This window comes from Gordionus sp. m RMFG-2023, chromosome 3 (genome assembly GCF_954871325.1).
Source record: "Gordionus sp. m RMFG-2023 chromosome 3, tfGorSpeb1-WG-v2, whole genome shotgun sequence".
NCBI lineage: Eukaryota > Metazoa > Nematomorpha > Gordioida > Chordodea > Parachordodidae > Gordionus > Gordionus sp. m RMFG-2023.
Window position 1 is genome coordinate 16,473,282 of NC_088777.1, and position 24,847 is coordinate 16,498,128.

General features: G+C 27.0%; 1 protein-coding gene across 2 annotated transcripts in view; it reads right to left on the reverse strand.

Moving 5' to 3' along the window:
• The window catches only part of LOC135925788 (unconventional myosin-Va-like), a 64,952-nt gene that overhangs the window by 1,513 nt on the left and 38,592 nt on the right, over positions 1-24,847 (reverse strand). For both annotated transcript variants that reach the window (XM_065461268.1, XM_065461267.1), the window contains exons 19-32: positions 15,156-15,312; positions 14,214-14,363; positions 13,853-13,942; positions 10,838-11,017; positions 9,694-9,726; positions 9,194-9,248; positions 7,495-7,579; positions 6,856-6,962; positions 6,038-6,249; positions 5,006-5,089; positions 4,543-4,684; positions 4,215-4,354; positions 2,789-2,946; positions 2,042-2,216 (exon numbers count right to left, since the gene is read on the reverse strand). In XM_065461268.1, coding sequence (XP_065317340.1) covers positions 2,042-2,216; positions 2,789-2,946; positions 4,215-4,354; positions 4,543-4,684; positions 5,006-5,089; positions 6,038-6,249; positions 6,856-6,962; positions 7,495-7,579; positions 9,194-9,248; positions 9,694-9,726; positions 10,838-11,017; positions 13,853-13,942; positions 14,214-14,363; positions 15,156-15,312 — 1,768 coding nt within the window. The remainder of the gene's footprint in view (positions 1-2,041; positions 2,217-2,788; positions 2,947-4,214; positions 4,355-4,542; positions 4,685-5,005; positions 5,090-6,037; positions 6,250-6,855; positions 6,963-7,494; positions 7,580-9,193; positions 9,249-9,693; positions 9,727-10,837; positions 11,018-13,852; positions 13,943-14,213; positions 14,364-15,155; positions 15,313-24,847) is intronic.

Sequence of the window (24,847 nt, forward strand, 5' to 3'; positions counted from 1 at the left end):
CGCTTTACAGTTAACAAGGTATTAGCTATACTAAAAACGCGCTCTATAAGGGAAGATGAGGAGATTGAGGTATTATACTTAATAAACATTTAACGAGAAATTTATTAAAAATATTTATTGTTTTGTCATTTGCTTCAAAAAATTTAGATAGGTTAACCTCCACCAATCCATCCTCTACTTCTTCGTCAAAAAAAGGATATCTAGAAATTAACAGTTCATGCATTATCATTTCTAGGGTTTTAATGCATTATTTAATATATCTATAAAAAAATTTTCTAAGTTCGTTCTGTGGAAGTTTTATCCATGGACATTGAAGCTTAAATACTGGATGTATAATTGCAGAAAGAACATATTGATCTTCATATATCTATGTTCAAATCTTAAAAAAAAATATATGTAATTAATTTGATAGTGATAGGTTTAATACCTTATATTAATCTAATTTATTAGTACGTCTACCAATGATCTAGGCTACTCATGTTTTTATAGCCCAAATGCATTTTTTCTTCAAATTTAATGATTTTACTTAGTTATATTATATAAAATAAAATAACTAATATTAAAATCAAATGTCGTTTTAAATTGCAACTTGAAGATATTGAAACTGATATAATACTTTTGGCACATTTTACATTTGGTAAGTATTGAATTAGTTTCTTCAATGTTACTGTAAGATATTTATTATATTTGGGCTGGTAATGCTAATACATCTGATTTTGAATTTTCAGATTCAGAAGATGATGAAATAATAATATTCATGCTTACGTTAATCTATTAAATTTAAATAAACATGGCCGCAGTAATTTGATCGTGCGAAGGTAGCATAATCATTATTCAAATTAATTATAATAATTGCGTGTTAAAAAATCGAAATGTAAAAAAAACAGCTGATTAAAAAATATAAGACTTTTTTTTATAAAAATTCGGATTAATATCAAATTTTTAAAATAAATAAAAAATAAAAAGTGTTTTTAAAATTGAACGAACGTTAAATTCAAATGCGCTCGTCAAAAAAAAAGGAAAGTGTACACGTTCAAAGTTCGTCAAAAATAAAAAGAACGAAGTTCGTTCACTAACGCGTTCAAACACTAGTTATAAAATAAAAGTACAAATTTAGTGAAAAGTTGATAATTTTTATTAGTCTTTAAAGCTACATGAAAGGTTTTAGAGGTCTGCTTTGGGCGGGTTTTTGAACCATAAACCCGTCTACCCAATGTTTAAAAAATTTAACCCGCCCGCCCAGCCCGCTCATAGTTAAAAATATACCCGCCGGCCAATTAGTCTTAAATTCCTTACCCGCCCGCCCATTAATCTAAAAAATTTAACCCGCCCGCCCATAGTTAAAAATATACCCGCCGGCCAATTAGTCTTAAATTCCTTTCCCGCCCGCCCATTAATCTAAAAAATTTTACCCGCCCACTTATTATTTATAAAAAAAATTTTAACCCAAGCCCGCTATTATAAAATTTAATTATGGCCATTCTTTCAATCTTTTAAGCATCTAATAAAAATAATTTCAGCATTACATCTCAATAAAAAGTTCTATAATTTAGAAAATTAGTACATTAAGCATAAAAAAATATTTGATTTAAATTATGGATAATTTATTTTATCAAACAAAATTATGAAAAAAATATAAATATAAACTATATATTATATGTAATTATAATGCAAAAATAATAATGAATCGACATTTTCTGGATTTCTTCTTTGTTCTAAAAACCTTCCAGCAATGCTAAATCCTCGTTCAGAATTGCAGGAATTGCCAATATTTTTCTGATATATCTTGATAGCTTTGGCAAATCACTTTCTTGCCGTTTCCATCAAAGTAGTTTTAAATATACAAAAAGTTTATATTTTAAGAAAATTTTTTAACCCGCCTGCCCGTTCTTAAAAAATTTTTGCCGGCCCCTGCCCGCTTAGATGAGTGGGCGGGCCAAACCTGTCCAATGCAGACCTCTAGTACCAGTGACTCAACTATTTAAATTCAAAAAAGAAATTTTATAATACAATATTAAAAATGATATCGCCGCAACTTTACTTGACAAGGCCTGAGGGACTCGCTTATATTGCAGAGCGATTCGCAATCATCCAGAGTTTTTCTGGATTGAATCATTCGGGAAGCCGCCATTAGAGGTTCCAGCCCGCTAATTATATTGCCTTTACACAATAGTGAATTATTGCGGCAAAAGGTTTCCAACTGACTTAAATTGTACCTTTATTAATGTTGAATTAATTAAGAAAATTATACTTATTAATATAATTTCTAGAAATTATAGGGCATTCAAATGCACTATTATTTATAACAATTATGCTGTTATATTTTAAAACAAACAAATACTTTTCTTGTGAAACAGCTATCTTTCTAAAAGAAATATTTATTATAATTCTTATCGATTTATTGCAGATGCATCTTTCCAAAATTGAGGGCAATCACCTCAGTAATTTTCAAATATCTGAATCGTTATAAATGTAAAGGTCAGGGTTGGTTGACGAAATGATAATGGCTCGAGTCATGGTTCATAAAATTATTAACGATTCTTCCCAGTTTTGTTCGTTGAAAAGGATCCCATGATATTTTTAAGTTAAGAAAGAAAATAAAATAAAGTTGCCAGATCTGATAAAATAATTTATTTATCTCAGTGAATAAATAATATTTAAATAATAGTATCAACCTTTATTAAAAAATGAAATAAGATCTCCTCATAATTTGTATTTTTAAAAATAAGAAAACATAAAAAATAATAAAATTAAAAGTATTAGTGAGAGAAGAAACAAAAATGTATACCTTATTTGCGTTGCCTTGGTAAAATTGCAATAATTTTTGTTTTGCAAGATAACATTGAAGACCATGGCACCGATCATGTAAAAGATTTGCTTAAAAATTTGTATCACCAGTTCCCGGTTCAATTTCAACCGTTCAAATATGGCGCAAGATTCTTCCAGCTGTTTAATATGGATAAGATAACAAATATAGTTCAAAAAACCATTTTTAATGTTAATAGCACCAAAGCAAATTTCGTAAATCTGGAACAAAATTTTATTAAGAATATTTTTGATAATTTTGGCACAAATTAGAAATCCAGTGGGCAGAATAAAAAATCTGTTCAATGTCAATTTTATTTCGCCGCATCGCTATTAACTAATTTAAAATATTTGCCCTGCACAGAATTTCTTTGATGGGATCAATCGAGAAATTTTGAAAATCGAGACCAAAAAATAAGGACATTTGAGGGGTAATATGGGCTAGAATAAAACATGACCTAATGTTATTAATTAGTAACTTGGCCTATTAGATAAATAATGGTTTCTAAATTAGTTTAACTCTTAGTCCAACATAAAAAATATAGCATCTTTTACCCATTAAAATAGAGATATATTATTTAACATAACATTAACGTTTTGGGTAACCGGTTCTTTAATTTCACTTTTATGTTTTCTGCTTAAATGTCAAATCTGGTGTAGCTAGAAGACTTGATTTTTGGTATATTAAACTTTTAATGAGAAGTGGGAGGCATATTTGATCTGTTATTTAAATTTTTAATCGTGTTGATTAAACTAATCGATTACATCAGGCCTTATAAATTCCAATAACTATTGTATCTGTCAGAAATCTCACATTTAGTGACACTTAGTTACCTTACTGTGTTAGTTAACAATGAAAAAATTGGGAACTTTTATAATTCGGGAAATTTACTATAAAAATAAATTTTCAGATATAGTTTTTTTTCTGTCTTTCTTATATAGGCAGATGCTAAAATGAGCTTTTTTATTTGATAAACTTTAGGCCCTTCTGGTTTTCTATGAAAAGATTTCACTTATATTAGCAAATTCTTTCCTCAAATTCATAAAAAAGAATCGGCTAAGTTTTCTTCCATTAGGGCTTGTAATAACTCGAATTTTTCGCGATGTTCTCGGGAAAATTTTTAGAATAAATTTATCAAGTTATAGATACATCTTATTAAAAGTCATAAAATATCACTTCAAATAAACATACACAAAAGTTTTTATTAAATAAATGGAAATGGAAAAAAATCCATTGAACCAAGCCTAAATAATTTGATTCAAAACCGTTTAACAATATAATATACAAAACACGAATTATTTTCTTTATTTTCCTTTTTTTTAAAAAAAATAAATCCTTAATACTTAATTTGATCTTCTTGCTTTAATTTTTATACCTTTCCAATTTTAAATTGTTTTAAGTTATTTACTTGTTTAATCAAAATTTTTAAGGGTACGTCATCTTTAGACCGAGATTTATTGGCATCTGATGAATCGACGGACAGGTTAAGTTTGTGAATACCGCTACGATAGTGAGAATTCATAATGCTATTTTCCAGTATTGCAGGAACTTGAAATATAGGGAAATTAAAAAAAATGTAAAATTTTAGTTTTCGAAATTCAAAACTTCTTTTTATTAACTCTAAATTCAATAAGGATAAAATATTTAATTTATTTTTTTCCTATTTCATCAGATATAATATAATTCTGGCTAAGCCTTATGTTATTTAGTTTTATTAATAAATTTAAATTCATAACTTATAAGTTGCGACAATTTGTTGATGATGTTGTAAATTATAGAGCGATACAAATCTTCAATACATTCATATACTGGTTGAAAGAATCGCGCGAAATCCAGGTTAGCAAATTTTTCGCATTCTTCATGGTCAATATCATCTCCCTTTGGGGAATTTATTTATATACAATCTAATAATACATTTGCATAGAATAAGGATAGTTAAATTAGAAAAAGGAGAAAAAATGAATACCATGGAATATTATTTTTTACTGGGATTCAATTTAAAACTAAAAATAAGATATCTTACAATATAAATAATTTAGGATAAGCTTCAAATTACGAGTTTCACTTATTCCAAAAGTTTAGGTAATCAAAACAAATAAGAAAAAAAAACTAGATGATCTTGGCTCTAAGTAAGAAAATTATTACATATAATTTATTTATTTATTTTTATAAATGACTGAGGTAATAGAATTTTGTTACTTCAAATGGGCTAAAAAATCGCAAGAGATCGTAAAATTCGTGCATATTAGCCAACCAAAATACTTTATAAGATAAATCATGATTCTAATTTATATATTTTTTTATATAAAAATAAATACATATATAACATTTACGTAACGTTCAGTAGTTGTTGAATTGGCGCACTACTTTTCAATTAAATATAGTATTTATTTAATATAAATACTTAAACTAATTTATAAATTCACGATAAGATAAAATTAATTTTGATATTTAAAAAATTTTTCGAAATTTAAATTGTCTCAAACATTTTTGGTTTTATTAACGTTTGTTACTTTCCCTATTGAGTACCAATACTTAAAAGATTATTTAAAAAGGTCCTTAGAAAATATTATTAATCAACCAAAATTATCATTAAAAAATGTTTTATTTTTGTAAATTTCAAAAAAAAAATAACGCCTAAACTAATATAAGTTTTATCAAAAATTCATAAGCCAGGTATTACAATTCCATTACAAAAAAGCGAAATTATTTTTTCAGTAAATGTAAAAAAAAGCGAAAAATATTTATAACTATATTAAAATAATATCATGAGAACATGTAATAAATTTTTATATTCCAAATCTGTTATGTACTTTAATCTTGAAAGCAAGTATAATATTTTAAATCTATGAGAAATAAATTATACGATTTCCCTTTTGAAAATATGACAGGTAAATTTTAAAAAATGCCCTCATGCTTCCTGTAATGTTGGGGAAAATAAAAAATAGTAATTAAGTAGCGTAAAAAGTAGAGAAGCTTCTATTTTGAAATTGATAGCTTTTATTGCACTACTTTTAAAAAGCTAGTGATGACGAGCTATCCTTATTCAGCGAGTAGTGCTAGCACACTACTTTGAAAAGAAACGTTTAACAACATAGGTAACGTTCTTTCAAACATTACATAAAATTATAAGGAAAAAATATATTTTGTCAATACAAATATATTTAAAAGATACTTTATTTATAATATTAATATTATATAAAATTAAATGCTTTAAAAGAGCAAATAAACCGTATGAACGACTGATTTGATACGGAGTAATAAAGTTTGCATGAATTCTTCTGTTTTGCTCTCGCACCTGCACGCGTCGCAGTGCCTCAAACACATAATGAACACACGAGCGGGAAGAAGCCACGAGCCATTAGAATCAATATCGTCTTCCGGATTTTCTCGATTAATTTGGCCGGAGTCAATAGGGGAAATGAGATCAAAAGGGTTTAATTCTAATGAAGGAGAAAAGAATAATTAATGTTTCAATAAAATTATAATATATAATACCAATCAAGGATGGACATCGTCCAGTAACTATACTACATTTTAAAGAATGTAGCTTGGCTTTACCTACAAAATAAACAAAAATAGCATAATGTAGCTGAAATTTATATTAGTTTTAAATTATTTTCCTATATCATGGCATATATTTAATAAAAAAAATATCAACTGAAAATTAATCTTAAAAAACCTTAACTCTCCTTGAGTTATAAAAGTCAGTTTTGGCACGTCCTAAATACTAAAACCTATATTTTTATTATTTTTTTAGGAGTATATTAATTAAAATTCAAACTCTTGATATTTTAACAACATGTTGTATAATTTGTAACCCATTCAGATCATCTCGAGTTAAAAAAAAATTATATATGTAAATTATATTTCAATTTTTTTTCGTAATACTTTATTAACAAACATTATAATACTTAACATTTGAAGGAGGCCTGACAAGTTTAGGAATTAAATCATTTTTTAATATAAACATAAAAAATTAGATGAACATTGATAAATAAACTAATACCTTAGTCTGGGCTTTACCATTAAAAAAATGCATTTATTACTTTCAAAGAAGGTGTAGAATAAAAGATCCATTCCTTTGAGTGTCTTGCCGATTGACATCCCTTCTTGATCAACAGGCTCGACCGCAAGCTTTATTTGGTTGTTAAGGCTTTTGATGCGATACATAAATATACCAAAATTAATAAATTTAGGGAGAAAAAAATAATGAAAAGTTTTGAATCATGTTTTTTATTTGCTCTATACAAGATGAATAAATCAAGGTGATCAATCAGATGCAAAAAATAGGCACCTTCACAGATTTTAATCAAAATATTAAAAATACGATTTTTATACAGAAAAAAAGGAAGATAAAAAAGACTTGAATTTTTATAGGTGAGCCAGGATGAAAGAAAATCTTGATTTTAAGAGAACGATATTTTTGTTTTTAATTAATAGTTCTTTATGCTACTATTTCATTAAGTTTTTATCTTACCTTAATTTCTTTATATCATATTGCCTTAATTTTCGCATATACTTTACTTAGGTTCTTTTGTGTGATTAATATACATATCCCGCTCTTAATAAACTCTATAAATTTTTTGGGATTCCAGGGATTGGTGCTTGCCTAAATAAGGCAGCATATAATATTTGTTGATTTTTTTTAGAATATAAAACAAAACAAAAATAAATATATTTTTTACATTTGATAACAAGAATCAAAATTAAGATGTCCGCGATGAATTTCCGATGTTTCAGTTGACTTCATTTTCGTAGACGGGGTATTTACTTATTAATGGATGGAAGAAAAAAAATATATGATGAGATATTACAAATTATTAGCGTAATTTAATAAGAGAGAAAAAGCTCTAAAAAAATATCGATTCCTTAAAATAGTTAGCATCAATAAAAAATATTATAAATAATGTAAAGTTTGAACTTAACCCCTAGATAAAATGTCGAAGTTATGATTTGCGTTTAAAAAAAGGAATGCACGAAAATCTTATAAATTTCTCGATAAAAAATATCCAATATTATCTTAAAATTGTAAATATGTATGAAAGGCAGTTATTCCGCCAGATTTTGTTATTTAATTTCTCTGCTAATTTGATTCTTTTTAATTAATTTAAAAATTGCCGATGGGTTTAGGAGTAGATCAGCAGCCGGCAGAATGATTTATAAATTAAAATTATATGCTATGATTGAGAAAATGGCCAAATAATTGGAAATACTAACCAGAGCCATCAACGATCTCAAAAGAAAACTTGATTCAAATAACGAATCACTAGCAAAAATAAAATGTGAAAGGATCAAGCAACGGATGGAATTATTACTCCCTAAAACCAGCAAATCCGGTAAATAATCCCCCAATGCCATATTGGGATGAAGAATAAATATATCGCAAGTAAGATAATAGCCATAAAATAAAAGATATTGCCAATAAGCGGTGATTGGCGAAGTAATAATTCTAACAGTAGGTTTTAACGGGGCGGTAGCAGACAAGATTGCTCATTGCAGAGAATTGAAAACGGTTGTAGTAGATTATGATATGAAAAAAGCAATCCAATCGATGTTAGAATTACTTCGAAGGACAAGATATAAGAAACCCAAAAACAATACAAACATAATGATGATCGATGTTAAATGCACCAAACTGTAGAATTCGTGGCTATAAACTAGTTAAGAACGGTGTAATTCTGAGAATGTGTAGTCTTGAGCTTGGTGATGACTTTAGTTGGTGCCTCTGCTTGTTTGGTCATTTTCTCAATATTAACCAGCAGTAAATATATAATTGTCTAAACTATTGAAAGTTGAAATTAATATTAACACGAATTGAAGATACCAAATTTATTTATTCAAATATAGTTAATCACAATATCTAAAATAACATAAATAAACAAAAAAGTAAAAATATAAAATCAAACTAAAAAATTATATAAAAAATTCCTATTCTTTTTCTTTTTCATTCTCTTTTTTTTTAAATTTTCGATCTCTATATTTATACTAATAAAATTTACATACCATCAATAATTATTTAATATAATTGTCCTTTAATTTGCTTATAATTTAAACCTTTCAATTACCTTTATAATTTTAAACATTTTATCCTTACAAATTTTATATTCAAATTAAATGTTTCCTTAAATTAATAATTAATTCAATACACGTATTCGTAGACATTCTAACGGAAAAGTTTTGAGCTTGTGGCAATCTCAGTTTTAAAGAAAATTTAATTAACTAATATTTAAAATATAGGATAATATTGGATATCATTTTTTTCAGAAAATTTAGTTTCCTAAAAAAAAAATTAGTATGCAAAAAATTAAGTCCCCTAATCAAACGGTTATATAACAACATTTTAAAAAAAATCAAAATATAATAATTCAATATAAATACAATTACCCGTAAATGTTTGATGCTTTAATATAGATTCTAAATCATTCATATTCATTTCTGTCTAATGTTTCAATTTTATAAAAAAAAACAGAAACATTATTTAAAGAGGATAAAAAACTAAGTAAACTTTTTTTCATCTGGTCTTGTGGATATTATTTGAAATTTTATTCATAAAGAATAAATAAGATTCATTGATATCTCAAATTATAAAACACTAAAAAAATTTAAATTATATACATGATTGTTTAATTTAACAAAAGTTATCCAATTAACCAAGTAATTTTATAAATTTCATAAAAAATATCTGCGACTATTATGCCAAGGGAAGGAAAAATAATATTTTTTCATCAAAATCTTCGAAGATTAAGTATAATAAGAAAAGAACGAATTCTAAAAATTCTATAATATATTTAATTTAATATTATTTATTTTGAATTTTTAAGAAAATATAAGGGAAGGGGGGAGGTGAGGAGGGTTATTTTATTATATAAAATTATCATAGAAACTTGAATAGATGCGGAGTTGAAGCTGTTGTCCCTCTTTGATGAACCAGAATCGAGCGGATGGTGTTGTGGAGTGATAAAATTTTATTTTAAAAATGGAGAAGAGAATGAATGTTCAATTGGTTACAAATTCGCACATTAATTTTCAAATAGGTCTCCGAATAAATCATTGGTTACAATAACAAATTATATGAATCAATGTTAACAATGAAATATTTCATTCGTCGAATGTAAAATAAAATGAATTCATAATGGTCGGGGCTTGGTTAGCTAAACAAATTTAGTGCCATCAAGTTTCCCTCGTTTTCTTTTAAAAGTATTTGAGAAGTATTTATAATTGCCACATGAATCAAAGATTCAACCCAAACCTGAAACGGTATTAACAGTTATAATTTACAAAGCCAAAACCGAACCCGATCCGTTAAAAATTATGTTACTTGAATACAAACCAAACCTTTTAAAAGGTCGATAAACCGCTTATAACGAATATAAATATTCAATCTTAATTGATAAATATCAGTGTCAAAATAGAATCATAAAAATTACTGAATTTCGAAAATTTTGAAATTTCCTTATTCAATTTTTTGATATGCCTGGAAAAATAATAGATATTTTTAAAAAATAAACCTAAATAACAAAAATATGTCAAACCGGTATGCTAGCTAGTTTTGTATAAATGGATACGATATATTATTGCTTAAGTTTATTATGATTAGTTGTGAGATATACATTTTGATAGGCAGATTATTTGACCCTTTCAAAATTATATCACTCATTCATCATTTATTACTAAATTAAAATTTTCCATTTTTTTGTTTTAGAAATATATTACTCTTTTCGAATCTATGATTTTATTATTAAGATTTATGAGCATGAAAATTATTTGATTCACATTCGTGGCCTTTTTTCAAATCCAAATAAGGATTAATCACTAGAATTCAAACTGCTATGATAAATTAAAATTATGATTCATATTGGTGTATCTATCCCATTTCAAATGAAAATTTATAGCTGTTCAAATCAGATATATCCAAAATTACAAATCATAAATCTACGCTTATTTATTAAATGAAGATTTATATTATCTAAAAGAGGAAGGAATATTTAAATAAATCAATATTGCATTTATATTAATGTTTTTTTTTACCTTCAAAATATTTTGATCCATATTAACTTTAATCAAATCATTGTAAGATTTAGTTAAAGTTTCCAAGTCTCTAAGAGTATCTTTGAGCTGAATTTTCAACGTTAAATTTTGCGTTTCAAAATTTATAACGGTGGTTTGTGATTTTCGATAATTTTCCTCTAAAGAGCGAAAATTTTTCACCTAAAAAAGAATGAAACCTAGATACTTATTAGTTAAGCCTATCTATACAGAGTGATGTAATAAATCAAGAGTTGTCTAACAAATTTATAGGTGGATCAATATACTAATAAATTTTGGGGTTATGGATTATACAATTTACTCTAATTTTTTTTTCATTATTTAGTCTATATTAGGCTGAAATAACTTACATTTATTGAACCCGTAGGGTTATTTAATATTAGTAAGATATCAATTTTTGAAAGGTTTCTTGAAAAGTATATAAAATAGTAATGCTAAAAACATTACTTTAAAGAAAATGCGTAATAGTTGTGTTGCGTTTGTAAAATGGAACACGTTACTCACTATTTTAAAAAAAGTAACGCGTTATTTAAATAATGTAAAAATTAAGGACATGGAATGGAACTGAGTAAATTTATGGAATGGAAACGGAACATGTATTCCGGAACCTTCCTAAAATTATATATAAAATTATTATTTATTTCTATAATTAAAAATAAAATTTTTTATTCCATCTAAGGTGCATATATTAAATTCTTTTTATTTTCTAAATCCTTGCAAATGATACATCCTGAAATTTTTTTTCTCCGATGAAGACTGTAAAACTGTAGGAAAACGGTGGCCTCATTAGAGCCTTTAAAGGAACCAAGCTTAATGTTCCAAAAAAAAGCATTTTCCAGGTGACTTTATAGGTCAATGGACCATATGTAAAATAAGGCTTCAAATTAATTCCCTATTATCACAAGACTTTATTCCAGCTCTCAACAAAAGATAAAAAATACTTATGAATTAATTACTTTGTTCTTTCTTCTTTATATCTAGATCCTAGGTTTAAATCTCTGTTGAACGAAGAGGAAAATAATAGTTATAAATCATTTATTGGCGACATGGGAACATATTAAAAATTTTAAGGGTGAAGATTTATTACAAAAAGGATGATATTCTATCAACTATAAAAAAACTTCTAGCAGATAGTCTAGACAAATCAAAAAATTGCTGCTAATACGATTTGGGCCAATTTATGAAAGATATGGATTCCCAGTATTGTTAGCCAGGTAAGTGTTGAACGTTGTTTTTCGACACTCAAATTAATATTAACACCACAAAGAACAAATATAAATGATAATATTTTAAAAATATATTATTGCATCGATGTAATCATTGATTCATTTAATGATTAAATAAAGATTAATATGGTTAGATTTAAAAAATATATTTAGATATATTTCTAGGAACGGTTCCGAAAGGTAAAACGGAACAATTTTTGACCGGAAATGTGAAACGTGAACGCAAAAATGCCCTTGTACCGTGTTCCTGGTAAAAATATTATATGTTTAAAATTTTTTTTTCCTTCCCATGGATAATGAAAATAAAATTATACAAACATAATATATTATAATAAAAGTGCTTTTTGTAAAAAAAATAATTTTAACAAATGATTTTCAAAATTTTGATCAGATAAACAGGAGGGGTAACAACTTTCGCTGTGTTAAACACAAGTTTAACTGGCACAGAGGCTGGGGGTGGGGTTGAATTATATTTCTTCTTTCCTATTCTTCTAAGTTTAATAGCGATTTCCAGGTTTATCAAAGTAAGCCAGTTTTTGATTTTTGACGGTCCTTACCATCACTATTTGTAAGACTATTTTTCTCATATCCGCAGCTATCACCTTTAACCACGTCATCTTAGGCATTCTTCGAGGTATTGATCCTCTTACTTACATCGAGATGCTCTCTTTATCCAGTCTTCCTTCGTCTTTCGTTCCTGCCCAAGCCATCTCTGTCTATTTCTTTTCATTATTACTCCAATCACTTCTGTTTCCTTGCTCGCTTAATAGTCTCTCTGTCCCTCTCTCTTAAAGAACGATCTTTATTTGAAAAATATACTTATTAGATCATCTTCACAAGAATTTCCATTCAGATCGTTTTCAAATTTTTTTAATTTTATAAGAATTTAATCCGAATTTATATTTTTACCTTCATGTTTTTTTAGATTTGAGCTGCTAGACATCGACTTTCAAATATTTGGATTAGGGCACAATCTACACTTGCAAGGTGTAGACATAGGGTCCTAAATTTTCTTTATTAGTTTAAAAAATGTTTCAAGCTGGAGCCAGGGCAGAGTTAAATAATTTTCATCTGAATATATAATTATTAACATATATTCTTTAAATAAATTATAATATTAGAGAATATATACTAATATATCATGACATGATAGATACAATATTAATTAGATTATAATCTTGACTTATAAAATTCAACAAAAAATGTAATAAATAATATAAAAATGAAAGCTTTGGTGGTTGATCTATATTCAAAACTCGACCTAAATTAACACAAAAAAAAGAAACGCGTTACTCATTACCTTTTGAAACAATGAATGGCGTTCCTTTTCGTTTTAATCAAAAAAGGTAACGCCGTTATTTTACAGCAATATAAATGGATAATAATGACTAAAAAATAAATAGATATTTAATCTTTTTAATATATATTTTAAAAGAAAAATATATGTATATTTTGATAAAGGAAAAAAAATTTTGAAGTTACCATGCACGGTGTGATTTAAATAAAGAGTGCATCTTAGGGGGGAACAAAAATTTGGATGGACGGCGCAGAGCTCTATACATTGTCAATAATTAGTTTATTAGTAAATTTTTCATTTATTTATTTTTAATTTCAATTTACTTTTAATTAAATGTACATATATAAATAGCAGAAAAATAATTTAAATTTAAAAAATCCTATCTTTCGTTTGGGGGGAGAGCATAACTATTTGAGGTAGCAATCAAAATTAACACTACTGGTAATGGTATTGAAAATTATCAATTATATTTACTTCGTTGTCTAATTTTATTTGTAATTGAATGATTTTATTTTCCAGTCCTTTGTTCATGTTTCTTTGAAATGTTATAGTACTTGCTTCAGCCTTATTGGAAAATAATATTTATATTTCATTTATATATTCGTGAAATTTACAACAAAATTGTATACATAAAATAAACCATTATAAATCAAGATTTGATTCAATTTATTGAATTTAACGATAAATAATTTTATTCTTAAAACTCCAACTATGTTTAATACATTCATTATATTAACAAGCAAAAGTTTTATTAACATATATTATGACCTTTTCTATTAAATTTATCTTAATCTAGAAAATCTTATACATAAAAAATAGATATTTAAAGATCCACTTTTAATTTTTTCAGTTCCCTCCTAGCCACGAATCTCCTATAACAGCATTGTATCAAAAGCACGGCAGCACAAGTAGCGAGGAATTTTTTCCTACAGATCCACATCCTATATTGTTTTTGAACTATGACAGACCATTTGTGTTTTTGTAACTAAATTTTTAAAAAAAAATATTCTTAGTAGTTACCCCTTTAAAATAAAAAGAATATTAGAAAACATAGAGATCAGTAGGGATAGATGCGTTTAGATTTCTTATTAGAGTTTGCATGCTTCTAGGTTTAAAATGATTTTACAAAATTCGCAAAAAAAAATTGCATAAATTGTTCTGCCCGTAATATTCAGTTGTCAGGACCGTACAGATTGCTAACATGGATAACTGCGCAAAGGAGAAAATTATAAAGGTTTATTATAGTCCTTAAAAATGAAATTAAAATCCTTATTCCCGAAAAAAAATAAAGTATCTCAATTTTCAAAAAAAGTTTTATATTAAAATATTCTAAACTGATTCAAGAAAATCATATTAATTCGATTCTTTTTTAGAAGAATTTGTTACAACGATTCAGGTATTGCTACGATACCAAAAATTTTATAGGTTTGTTCCGTTTTAGATGGCGGCTTAAGTCAACTAATGCGAAAGTTTAAAAAAACCTTTTACTAATCAATTTATAATAAAGCTTAAGAGTGGAGACTGATAGATTAAGGTTTGTAGAGAGTGGCGTTAGGCCTGGTTGTTGATAATTTATACCATTACAACGTTTTCACAAATGGGTGAAAGTTTCATAGGTTCTTATGCATGGTCGTCAAAGATCACTTTTTTAGTTCATTTGTCATGGAATGAATGACCCAAATCGGGAATTAATGAACATATACTTGATAAAAATAAATAAATAAGGGATTGATTAATAAAAAAAATACAAAAAAATTAATTGATAACTATTGTAAACCTTTATAAACAATTTCCAGGCCAGATAACGTCTTATGTACGATTGAATGGTGATGGCGCATCTTTTGCGCTTTAAGAAAGATTTCCGAGTAGCGTAGCATCTCCATGCTGCCTGAATCTTCGTGACACATTTGCATCTTTTTAACTCCACAAATTTTCTAGGGGGAGGGAGAAAAATAATGTAAAATAGTAGGACTTTTGACGTAGGCTTCGTTAGATACTCGCGCGAAAGATGCCATTTTTTAAGTCAGTTGTGTGTAAAATTTTTGTATAGATTTATAGTTAACTCAAACCATATTGAAAATATAATACAATCGTATCCCAAAGACGATATGCCAAAAATGGTACTCGTCTAAGTCTCCCTTCCTAACTTTTCGGTCCCAAAAATTAAGTAATAGAAAAACATCTATGATATATATATAAAAGCCGTGTCACAGTGTCACAGAGTAAAAGCCAATTGTATTCTTTTAGAAAAAATTCGTCCAATAAAAATCACCATAGCTTATTCGATCCAATGATAATATCATAACATATCATCAAACATTCATTCACTTAAGCTACCATTAACATCTTATACAACATAAACATATATATATATATGTTATGTACTATCTCCCCCCCCCTCTTGTCCCGTATTTCTTTAAGTTTTTCACCACTTGTTTCTTTTGTTTTCCCATCGTCCTTTTTTTTATATTGATATTATACCTTATTTTTATATTGCATTTGAAACTGGTTCTTACCAGTTTCAAAAATGATTATATCGCGATTAAATAACAACTTTTTTTCCCCCTTTTTGTTTTAAAAATTATAAAGGTTGAAAAGAAAACACCTTTTTGGGAATTATTTTCTTTCGTTTTGGAAATTGATATTTTTTGGTAACATCGATTTTACTTTGTTAAATAAACTTTGAAAATATTATTTTAACTACGTTGTCCAAGTGATTCCATCGACCTTCCCGGACCCCCGATCACGGACTGTATTTTTCCCATTCAGATTGGGGGACCCATCGGTCCAAATATTACAATATATACTAGAATTCTTACAGCATTTTTCAAAAGTATAATTTTTAACTAATTATTTAGATAAATAAAATTTCAAAACTCTGGAGAAAATTGTACAAGGAGTGCTTTGTGCCTTCCATTATAAATATTCCCACAATCTAATAAATATTTGCATTTTATACAATTTGTTATAATCTTTAAATTTCTGAACACATTAAAAAGGCAATTTTTATGCATTATTTTATCATGAATTTTTTATATAAATAAATATTTGCTTTTATATGATAGGGAAATAGAATTTTCTCCTTAATTATTTTACAAAATATGAATTATGAAAATACTGATTTTGTCATTCATAAATTTTCCAATTTTTATTTCTACTGCAAAAAATGACAAGTTAGGTGCAGGTGAAATATTCATTTTTCAAAAGTATAATTTTTAATAAATTTTATTTAGCTAAATAAAATCTCAAAACTCTGGAGAACATGTACAAGGAGAGCTTTGTGCCTTCCATTATAAATATTCCCATAATCTAATAAATATTTGCATTTAATACAATTATATATCTTTGTTACAATCTTTAAAAAAATTGAAATTGGGCCAAGAAAAACTTGGGATGGGAATAATAAAATTTCCATTGGGCTTGAAAATGTTTTGCAGACCTCTGGTGGTAAATGCAAAGAAAATAAAAGTGGTAGACGCATATTATTTATAAATAATTCTTTGACAGAGGTAAAATCCATTATGATCTGCTGTTTCCGATGTCATTCTGACTAGAGGTCTGCACGGGGCATTGGTGCACCTGCCTGCTCATTTATTTAAAAATTTTGTTTAACTTGCCTGTCCAATGTATAAAAAATATTATATTGGTTGATTTGGCTATTTATGTATTATTTTATGTTTTTTATTTTAACTTATATATTATGAAATAAAAAAAATATGCCTGAAATATATTCCCAATGTTTTAAAAATATTTTTTAACCCTCCCACTCACCAACCCAATATCTTTCAGTCTATCCATAGAATAGGCGGGTTTAAGTTAGGCAAAACCTTCATCTAGCAAGAATAAATTTTTAGGTTTTAAATTGCAAATGAATGTATAAAAATTCATTTAGGAATATTTTTTTATTGAGTACATAAATATAATTTTTACAGATTTTATGAAATTAATATTATGAAAATTCATATGTTCCGATTTTATATTTATATTGAAGGTAATAAATATATCAGAAACCTGTAGGTACCATTTGCACAGCCTGCCCTAGATTGTTTTTTTTTAAAAATTGGCATGGCCCGGTTGAATTCTTTAAAATAAATTATATTTATTTTATAGATAATAATGGCTATTTAAAATATACAGCCCAACCTGGGTATCCTTAAAATTTTTAGGCCCAGCCAAGGTATATTTAAAAAAATTAAAATATGGCCCAACCCCTGTACCTGTATCAAAATATATTTTCATATAATAAAGATCATCCTGAAGAAAGGATCTATATCATGAGAAGATGCAAACTTATTCAAAACTCTGTGGATAACAATTACCAAGGAGTGCTTTGTAGTCCATTGTTAATAAAAAAAACCCTTAAGGAAGGGTTCATTTCCAAATCTAATAATACTCAATAAAAAATTTAATCTTGCTAGATGAGGGCTTTGTATATTGTTATCATGGAAACAGATTTTGCATTTGGAGTTATTAATATTTATATCTAAATCAAATTTAGATCTAAGATAATGGATGAGATAATGATTATCAAGGTAAAATAAATGAGGATGTGTGCCCCCTGCTGGATCACGTCAGATTCTATGACGTAGACTAAATAAAGGAGTTTTAATGTTAATTTTTCTAGGAATTTTGAATAAACAGAAAATTTGAGATAAAAACAATTTATGAAATTTTCACGAAATTTGCTATTGAAAACACTTTTAAAGTCTTAGATAATAGCCATATTAGGAGGAGGATTTTGGATATAACACAAATGACATGTGAAGCTATTTTGCCTTTTAACACCAAATCTAATTGACAAGTATACTTAATAAGTTAAGATCCTGGATTTTGACCGGTGGCAATTATTTTTGCTAATAATCTTCTAAATAGCCCATGCAATGAGGTGGATACCATCACAGTGTTAGTGAGATAATCAGGTTTGCCCCAATAATTGAGTCGAATCTATGAGGTAGGTCTTATTTAAAAAAGTATTTAGGAAGGTTTTAAAAGCATTTAAGTGATTCTTTATGTATACGAAGAGATAGGCAAAAACCATGGCGTCTGGATGTGGAAAATTTATTAAAAGAATTGATAAATATCATAACTCACAAATCATATTTTTTTATTCCATATTTTCCATAATATATTTGGCCTTTTCTCTAAAAATTTATAGAAATCTTGGAAGAATGAATACGGATAATCTATTCCTCTCATTTGATTATTCTGATTCATCCATTGTCAATTATAGGTAAAATTTATTATTTATCCATAAGGAAAAAATTCTGATCCCCGTCATTCTTGAAGGGCTATCAGCTAGTAATATAATAATACTTCTTTAGGTATATAAATATTTATAATAAAACATATTATGTCACAAATAATAAATTCTTTTTTTTTAAATTTGATTTCATATCCTAAGATTAGGCAATTTTTAGTTCACAAATTGAAGGTCATGAGAGTTTGAAAATGATATTTAGAAAAACTTCCCGAAGATCGTTAAAAAATTGGTTCTAACCGCGAACTGTAGAAAAGATTAAAAAATATTTGCGCACCGGAGATAAATGTTTCATATTTAGAAACAATAAATATAGTGTTTTCTTAAACCTTTGAGTTACATGAGGAAAATGAATGAATAAAATTCCTCTAGAAGAGAAATATCAAGTAGAATATAAATAATTTGCATTATGCAAAAACGTTATTGCCTTACAATAATCAAAATATTCATTTTCTTAAAAGACCTTGAAAAATACCGGTTGGCCTATTAGTCCTCCTAGTTAAAACTGATAGTACCAAACTGTTGACCTTTACTATCATCAGAAGCGGTGAAAAATTGCGTAATAGAAAATTATATAAATCGTTAATATTTTATTGCCTTTCAATAAATTTTGATAGGCAAAATGTTCTGAGTTTTTTTTAAGAATAGCAAAGTAATTTGATTGTTCCTAAAAAATAAATTAATAGTTATAATCAAAAAAAAACATAATAAAATTCTAAAATTTGAATAGCTGGTTTAGAATATTTCCACGACTTTATTATTCTGCAAAAGATGAAGCAGCATATTGCAAAACTTAATTTCGTACAATGGCAACAATACATATAGCAGATGGAAGGGTGCCTTCATATATTTAGACTTCATCAAGTACGTAAGTACCATTTATTGGCTCCAAAATAAAATTGGTTTTAAATATCTTTTTATATTATATATCCTCTATCCATCAGTTGCGAATTCTGCGATACCGAGTCCGTAGAAAAAATGCCCTTATGTTCTTTTGGAGGCATGTAAGAGCTCCCATTTTGCCGATATGTAATTGTTCAAGGAAAGCCACGCAATTGAAACGGAAAAAACCTTTGTTCCATTTTGTATTAAGGGCTTTTATCGTCCTCCAAATAGTTATTCATTTGACCTTTTTCATCTTCGTGATATAAATTGACCAAAAATTATGAATAGTGAATAAAAAAGAGTATCTTGGGTTAAGGAGATAGAGCCCTAAATCGAATCTGCTTTTGTTGGTTCAGACTGGGACCTGGCGGTTTAAAAGCGGATATCATGATTAGAATGAATATTGATGTAAGTTTACAATAGATTAAAATATGATAAACTGCTCAGTTCAAAAAATATTTATATATTATCTAATAAAATTAATTCGATTCAAGTCGATCGAAATTTTTTTTAAAAAGGGAATCCTAATATTGACCTCAAAATTTCCATAATAATGGAACTAAGCATAAAATATATTAATATTATTAACCCTAAAAAACTCCATTTTGTTTGCCACAAAAATGCCCAAAAAAACCTAATAAAAATATAAGGAACCGTAATATGGGCCCCATGATGCCTAATTGATGTGATCACTTCTAATTAGTTATTTACTAAATTTATTTATTTAATTAGGATCAATTGAAATTTGTAAGCATTCAAGTTATAATATGTTGCGTTATATACTTTTTGTTTTTGAATTCTTTTTGTTTTTGAATTCTTTTTGTTTTTGAATTTTTTATAATCTAATTTTTATTATTTATATAATCTAATTTTTGTTATTTGTTATAATCTAATTTTATTTTATAAACGGCGTAACCTTACTTTTTTTAATATTATTTTACTTTTTTGTATTTCGTTTATATTCTAATTTGGACTTATAAAAAATGTATATAATAGAAGTGTGAAATGGAAAAAATAGTATTAATAGTATTAATAAAGTTAAATATAAAAAGAAACTCGCCTCATGGAAATTTTTTTTTAAAAAATAAAATTTTTTTCTCTTTGTAAATATGGTTAATAATAAAAATTATAAAATGGTACAAACAATTCTATATAAGATGGATAAAAAAGGGGTAAGTCATTTCAAAATTATTTTCATCAATTATGTTCGCCTTCAAAGTACTAAATGTACCCCATCAAATTTCCATCTACGATATTCTATTTGATTTAACTTATAATTGCGATGTCATTTCTCTTTTAATCTACTATCGTCCAAAAAATTACATTTCTTATGAAGTTTCGATACTCTAATGCACCACAGCATAAAACTCTCTGATGAGTTTTGTTGAAGAAGATTAAATTTATTAATTAAAGTATTTAAATTTAGCGCTGGTAAAAGATAGGTTAACTTTTTAATCACAATTTTAAGATCTAAAATATCGGTATCAGAACAAATTGCCTTAATGTCGTCAAAAATTTCGTCTGATAAATTATTAAGCAAAGTATTAATTTTAATAGAGTCCGATAATGTACTGGTCGAAAAGTAATTTAATATTCTGTCTAAATAAATTTCAGTAAGAGGACCCACTAACTTAGGGATCTTATGTGTAAATTCTTGTTTAATTTCCATATTTAATTAATAAGACACATAAATAAGCAATTATAACATTTATTATTTTATTAATTCAAGTTTTGGTATAACTATTTATGTTTTAACGAATATACAAATTAATTCAATGAAATCACTATCGCTGTAAATATAGTGTTTCCCGTTTAATAATTCAAAGCAATTTATCATGTCTCTTAAATTCATAAATTCAAACAGTACATCCAAACCAACGATTGGGACAAGCCAACGTTATGATGATTTGTGATACAACTTGATTACAAAAATGATAAACCACTTGGACAACAAACTCTCTATGACTTCTCCGATGAAATTATCAGAAGAGGGAGAATGTTGCGTTATATACTTTTTGTTTTTGAATTCTTTTTGTTTTTGAATTTTTTATAATCTAATTTTTATTATTTATATAATCTAATTTTTGTTATTTGTTATAATCTAATTTTATTTTATAAACGGCGTAACCTTACTTTTTTTAATATTATTTTACTTTTTTGTATTTCGTTTATATTCTAATTTGGACTTATAAAAAATGTATATAAAAGTGTGAAATGGAAAAAATAGTATTAATAGTATTAATAAAGTTAAATATAAATAAACACCTTTTTACCTTTGTGCCATAGTTAATAATTGTGTTAAAACAGTTTCTAATTCTTATTTGATCTAAATGTCTCCTCAAAATACCTTTCTCAGTCTTAATTTGGAACATCATATCACTTTCTTTATGTGTGATCATACCTTTACACCATTTATCATCACCTTGTATTTTATACCAAACAAAATCTCCTACATTAAAAGTTCTATTTCGTGGTAAAGTAACGTTTATTTTATTCTCCTTCTCCTCCATCGGTTTTAATAAGTCCCATTTAATTCTAATATCTCGATTAAACATTCTCTGTGATGGTGTAACTCCTGTAGTATCATTACGCGTATTTCTGTAATTAAGTAAAAATTTGCTAAGTGCGATATCTGGGAGATTTTGTTTGGTATAAAATACAAGGTGATGATAAATGGTGTAAAGGTTTTGGCAAAAGAAACTCGCCTCATGGAAATTTTTTTTTAAAAATAAAATTTTTTTCCCTTTGTAAATATGGTTAATAAAAAAAATTATAAAATGGTACAAACAATTCTATATAAGATGGATAAAAAAAGGGTAAGTCATTTCAAAATTATTTTCATCAATTATGTTCGCCTTCAAAGTACTAAATGTACCCCATCAAATTTCCATCTACGATATTCTATTTGATTTAACTTATAATTGCGATGTCAACTTTTCTAGGATAAACGGTACGGAGGATGTACTGTTTGAATTTATGAATTTAAGAGACATGATAAATTGCTTTGAATTATTAAACGGGAAACACTATATTTACAGCGATAGTGATTTCATTGAATTAATTTGTATATTCGTTAAAACATAAATAGTTATACCAAAACTTGAATTAATAAAATAATAAATGTTATAATTGCTTATTTATGTGTCTTATTAATTAAATATGGAAATTAAACAAGAATTTACACATAAGATCCCTAAGTTAGTGGGTCCTCTTACTGAAATTTATTTAGACAGAATATTAAATTACTTTTCGACCAGTACATTATCGGACTCTATTAAAATTAATACTTTGCTTAATAATTTATCAGACGAAGTTTTTGACGACATTAAGGCAATTTGTTCTGATACCGATATTTTAGATCTTAAAATTGTGATTAAAAAGTTAACCTATCTTTTACCAGCGCTAAATTTAAATACTTTAATTAATAAATTTAATCTTCTTCAACAAAACTCATCAGTGAGTTTTATGCTGTGGTACATTAGAGTATCGAAACTTCATAAGAAATGTAATTTTTTGGACGATAGTAGATTAAAAGAGAAATTACGGACATCTACCTTAAACGATAAGATTAAATACAAATTCTCCAAAAATTTTGACCTTACATTGAATCAGATGGTGGAATTAGGGGTGAAATTGGATTCTAGTAATATTAAGTCGGAGGATAATGATATAAGTTATATAAATAAGGATATAAAGTCCGATAAAGATAAAAATTTTTGCAGTAGAAATGATAATAATTTTAGAAATAATTATGATAATAGATATAGAAATGGGAATTACAATAATAATTTTAGATACAATTATGGTAATAATAATTCGCGATACCACGATAATTATAACAATTATAACTATAACAATTATCGCTATAATAATAATAATCAATCGAATTATGGTAGAAATAATACATGGTATGATAATAATCAAAGAAAACAAATCCAATACGGTGACGGAAATCGTAACAATTACCAATCTTATTACAACAATTCAAATAATTATAGAGGTAATGATAATAATCAGAGAAAGCAAATACAATATAACAACAACTCAAATAATTATAGAGGTAATGATAATAATCAGAGAAAGCAAATACAATATAACAACAACTCAAATAATTATAGAAGTGGCGACGAAAATAATAGAAAGCAAATACAATACAATAATGATTACAACATGAATATTGAAGAAATTATTGAAGAAAAAGGCGACTCTACAAAGAACAAAGATGATAATGATTTTAATGTCAACAATTTATCTGGCGATATGATTAATGACAAAGATAACGCTTTTATGACTACTTTAAAAGTGAACGACATTGTTACTTGTATGCAAGTGGACACTGGATCCAAATACACTATCATACCTCATGGTCTGGCTAAAAAACTTGGTATTAGAGATCTTAAGAAATCCGAGCTACAACTCACTGCTTATGACGGGAATTTAATCAAAATCATAGGAACCACTCAAGTTAAAGTGACTTATGATGGTATTTCCAAATATTTACAAGCGGTAGTCGTTGAATCAAGTAAAAATGCCTTGTTGGGACGTACGTGGATCAATGCTTTCAAAAATATTTTAAATAAATTTATAGCAAATATTGACACTAATTACGAAGATGAAATAAAAAAATTGATTAAAGAGTGTGAATCGAAATTGACTAATGGGCCAATCAACAGAGCAAGTGTCAAGTTACATTTAAGAAGTGATGCCCAACCTAAAATTATACCGCCTAGACGTATTCCTTATTCAAAAATTAATCTTGTTAGTAATGAACTTAAAAAATGGATACATGATAAAATTATTGAGCCGGTGAATGATGTCCGATGGGCAAGTCCTGTTACCGCTGTCTACAAAGATGATGGAAGCATTAGGCTTTGCGCTGATTTTAAGGACACTGTAAACCCAGCTCTAAAGACTTTAGATACCGTCTACCACGAATTAATGATCTAATTGCTAAACTTTCGGAAGGAAAGAAATTTACGAAGATTGACTTTAAAAATGCTTTCTTACAGATACCAATTGATAAAAGTTGCAGAAACATTTTAACCATATCTACGCATAAGGGATATTACCAATTTACTAGACTTCCTTTTGGGCTTAAGACCTCATCGGCAATTTTTCAAAAGATTATGGATCAAATCTTCGGTGACATGGATGACGTTATATTTTATATTGATGATTTACTTATAACTGGAAAAAACGATGAAGCCCACCTAAACAACATAAAAAAAGTGTTTGATAGAATATCATCGTTTGGGCTAATACCTAACTTTAATAAAAGTGTGTTCTTTAAAAACAAAGTGAGGTTCCTGGGTCATGATATTGACGCT